Source organism: Lottia gigantea (assembly GCF_000327385.1).
Source record: "Lottia gigantea unplaced genomic scaffold LOTGIsca_233, whole genome shotgun sequence".
Classification (NCBI taxonomy): domain Eukaryota; kingdom Metazoa; phylum Mollusca; class Gastropoda; family Lottiidae; genus Lottia; species Lottia gigantea.
In genome coordinates, this window is record NW_008708664.1 from 46,985 (window position 1) to 51,555 (window position 4,571).

Here is a 4,571-nt window from a genome sequence, read left to right on the forward strand (position 1 = left end):
ACTAAATTGAAAAAGATTTGTGATTGGAATTGTGATTTTGATATTTTTGTTTTTTGCAGATTTTTAAGAAGATGAATGAGATTTGATTTTATTAAGGTTAGTAAGTGGCAAGTTGAAGATTCATTAGTAATTTTATCAGCAGCGCCCTTTCACAATCTTACCCACAACACTTTCTTCTGAGGGGAGACGAACATTTCAGATGTACCACAATCTAACCTGTACCAGTGTTACTATAGTAACATGTTAATTATTCAACCACCCTAACCTTTTACACACCTTTTGATAACACAACTTCTTCTCAAGTACAATTTTTAAATAATGGCGAGAAATAGCTTCTAGTGTTCAAACTGTCAGATATAGTAAATATTAGAAACAGCTTCTAGTGTTCAAACAGTCAGATATAGTAAATATTAGAAACTGCTTCTAGTGTTCAAACTGTCAGATATAGTAAATATTAGAAACTGCTTCTAGTGTTCAAACTGTCAGATATAGTAAATATTAGAAACAGCTTCTAGTGTTCAAACTGTCAGATATAGTGAATATTAGAAACAGCTTCTAGTGTTCAAACTGTCAGATATAGTAAATATTAGAAACAGCTTCTAGTGTTCAAACTGTCAGATATAGTAAATATTAGAAACAGCTTTTAGTATTCAAACTGTCAGATATAGTAAATATTAGAAACTGCTTCTAGTGTTCAAACAGTCAGATATAGTAAATATTAGAAACAGCTTCTAGTGTTCAAACTGTCAGATATAGTGAATATTAGAAACAGCTTCTAGTGTTCAAACTGTCAGATATAGTAAATATTAGAAACAGCTTCTAGTGTTCAAACTGTCAGATATAGTAAATATTAGAAACAGCTTCTAGTGTTCAAACTGTCAGATATAGTAAATATTAGAAACAGCTTCTAGTGTTCAAACTGTCAGATATAGTAAATATTAGAAACAGCTTCTAGTGTTCAAACTGTCAGATATAGTAAATATTAGAAACAGCTTCTAGTGTTCAAACAGTCAGATATAGTAAATATTAGAAACAGCTTCTAGTGTTCAAACTTACAGATATAGTAAATATTAGAAACAGCTTCTAGTGTTCAAACTGTCAGATATAGTAAATATTAGAAACAGCTTCTAGTGTTCAAACAGTCAGATATAGTAAATATTAGAAACAGCTTCAAGATAACGTGCTGTAAAATATAATCACTGTCCATTACCACCTCAAACATACCAATGCAGTTTTTACTACAGTCTGTTACACTTCAAACATACCAGCACATCATACAACTTCTTAATGCAGCTTTTAATGCAGTCTAATTCAAATTAGACGTAAATTCTGTCCGTTTTTTATAAGTTTCGTTTCGTTTCGTTTCGAATGTTTTATTAGATATTAGCTTTGTACGTAACCACTACAGTAAGGCCTAACACTGTCCTTTACTTTTCATTCTGGTAACCTCTGCTTGACCTCTGTTTTAGCCAATAACATGGCTGTCCTTTCCAGCCACTTACTGTAGTGGTTACATACAAAGCTAATAGCTAATAAAACATTCTTTTAATGCTATTGACTTTTTACAGTTTTGAGAATTTAACGAATTTGAAATCATAGTTTAGAACGAGTGGACAAGTTTTTAAAGATATTTTAATTTTGTTTCTGCTTTAGCATCCTAACCCTGCCTACTGCACCACGCCAGCATCATTCAGTTGAAGAGTTTTATAAGTGACAAGCCTGTGATATAAAAACTATCAACTATGTAATAATGAATAATATTTTCATGAAGATATTAATCGCTTGTAACTCTAGTAATAATATTATAAAGTGAACTAACCTGAGCTAAATATTTAAAATGTTTTCGTACGTACCAAGTAATTATTCTGTCAGAAGTTCTACCTCAAACCAACCACCTTTATATGGCACTGCATTTTTTAGGCAACCATCAACATCATCCTTGGAATCTACGTTTGAAATTGTTCGTGAAGATGCTTTCTCAAAATCAGTGAATTTAACGGAATCTAACAGTGCTGGAGATTTCGTATCTGATTTACATAAATCAGTTCAGGTTCTTCCGTCAACGAGCGGCAGATATCAAATATATCGGGATAGCATAAACACATCTAAACAGACGGCAAATAAAATGTCAACTCGGAACGATACCAACAGTTTTATCTATAATATATCTAATCCACATAGACCCAAGTTGGAATCAGCCGCGGTTAAAAAATCTCCTGATTCTAAAAAAATTCATGTGACTAAAAGTACGCCTAAACTTGATAGAAAAAGTCCTGGTTCAGTTTCTACGAAGAGTCTGCCAGTCTCTATGGTCACGTCCACGGATCATGATTTTGAATGTAGTTGTAAACAATATCATTCTCACGTGTTTCTGGATGATTCTATCAATATGGATATGGTAAGACAAGAGCAACAGCGTGTCAGAGCTGTTAACGACTCACATAAATCTAGTTTATATCTAGCAGAAGGGACAGATGATGCACGGAATATATTCTGGACACCAGCTCTGTCCTTCCACTCCTATAAACATGGTGACACTTGTGTGGAATTCGCGAGTTTGTGGCCTAGTAAGAAGGAGTTACAGGAACATTTACAGAATTCCGGAGTTTTATCAACGGTGTTACGTGGAGCTGTGTTTGAACTGGGATTACAAGCCATTGTTTGTGGACCAATAGATCTTCTCAAATGTCTTATTCAACTCTGTTTAATCAGTAAGTATGAATATTTATAGTTTTAGTATTTTTAATATGGTTCTGATAAAGAAGTAATTAATAAGATATTGGATTAGATTATTAGATTATTGTATTGATTAAAATCCAGTGATTTATTTTGAAACCCTGACAGTGAGTTTATTTAGTTCTACCAACTTTTGAATTTTGACTGGCACTATTTCTCCAACCTATGTTCTATGTATCTGATAGATTAGAGTGAAGCTGTGTAGACATATTTTTATCATGACAGGTTCAAAATCTAATTAAAACATTTGTTATTAGGTCTGATGTCGCATGATATTGTCAGTCATGATATTATCTCTACTGTATATCAGGATGCCATATCGTATCGTCAATTGTTTTCTCTTAATCGTTTATTTGATAATATTGTTATATTTCCCAACTCTAGGATAGATCGTAGCCAAAACTTATGAGTTATATCCCAAAAAAATTTTTTATCACAAGGTCTGTGATGAAGTCATCTGTTGGCAGTCATGAAATTTGTCAATATGTTAATTAGATGATTAATTAGTAGAAAGTCGTTAATATTTAACATTGACCTATTTAATAATAGATAATTAATAAATATAGACTAACTAGTTGTATATGACTGTGAAATGGTAAGATTACTGTGGTATGTAGAATGTAGAGATGAGATTAGACAATGTATGATGAGGAATTATTGATACAGTAGAAAATAGAACGAAACGAATCGTATGTCCACTTCTTCTAATTAATCTTCTATATCTATAATTCCACACCGTACACCATACCTCGTCTAATCCCGGCTTAATTCAGAACAGAAATAAAAATATGGTACAAGTGGTCCTTAACAAATGTTGGGGCCATTGTCTCCCAGACACTCTCCATGAGAGGTTTCAGACTATGACGCCTCCGCAAAGTTTCCCAATTTTCAATTCAACAGTTGTCAGTCTGTCCCCTATTTGTACACCCAATCCCCGCAAGGGAGGGCTAGCAATATATTATATTATTATATTGTAGGGGTAGATCAACAGTTTGATAATGGTAGTAGTATGTTACATATAGCCTGTCTATCTAGAAACATAGAATCTGTTCAATATCTAACACAGATTGGTATCTCTCCTAAAATAAGAGACAAGCACGGTAAGTTAACTCTTTATATACCCATCATTCTCTATTTAGATATATATAGATTATCACCATCCCAATCCTCATGTCTGTTCATCCATTTACAGGTCTAGTCAGACATGACTGGTAAATACAGTCAAATCAACATTCTACAGCTCTAGTCAGACATGACTGGTAAATACAATCAAATCAACAGTCTAGAGCTCTAGTCAGACATGACTGGTAAATAAAATCAAATCAACAGTCTATAGCTCTAGTCAGACATGACTGGTAAATACAATCAAATCAACAGTCTATAGCTCTAGTCAGACATGACTGGTAAATACAATCTAATCAATAGTCTAGAGCTCTAGTCAGACATGACTGGTAAATACAGTCAAATCAACATTCTACAGCTCTAGTCAGACATGACTGGTAAATACAATCAAATCAACAGTCTATAGCTCTAGTCAGACATGACTGGTAAATACAGTCCAATCAACATTCTAGAGCTCTAGTCATAAATGGCTGGTAAATACAATCAAATCAACAGTCTAGAGCTCTAGTCAGACATGACTGGTAAATAAAATCAAATCAACAGTCTATAGCTCTAGTCAGACATGACTGGTAAATACAATCAAATCAACAGTCTATAGCTCTAGTCAGACATGACTGGTAAATACAGTCAAATCAACATTCTAGAGCTCTAGTCACACATGACTGGTAAATACAGTCAAATCAACAGTCTAGAGCTCTAGTCAGACATGACTG

At 33.5% G+C, this 4,571-nt stretch overlaps 1 protein-coding gene across 1 annotated transcript; it reads left to right on the forward strand.

Annotated features, from left to right (window-relative positions):
* Nucleotides 1–1,837: 1,837 nt before the first annotated feature.
* On the forward strand, nt 1,838–3,951 carry LOTGIDRAFT_175022 (hypothetical protein; the record flags this gene model as incomplete). Its single annotated transcript, XM_009055124.1, has 3 exons — nt 1,838–2,711; nt 3,714–3,836; nt 3,929–3,951. 3 exons carry the CDS (start codon nt 1,838–1,840, stop codon nt 3,949–3,951), a joined length of 1,020 nt encoding a protein of 339 aa, XP_009053372.1.
* Nucleotides 3,952–4,571: the final 620 nt, after the last annotated feature.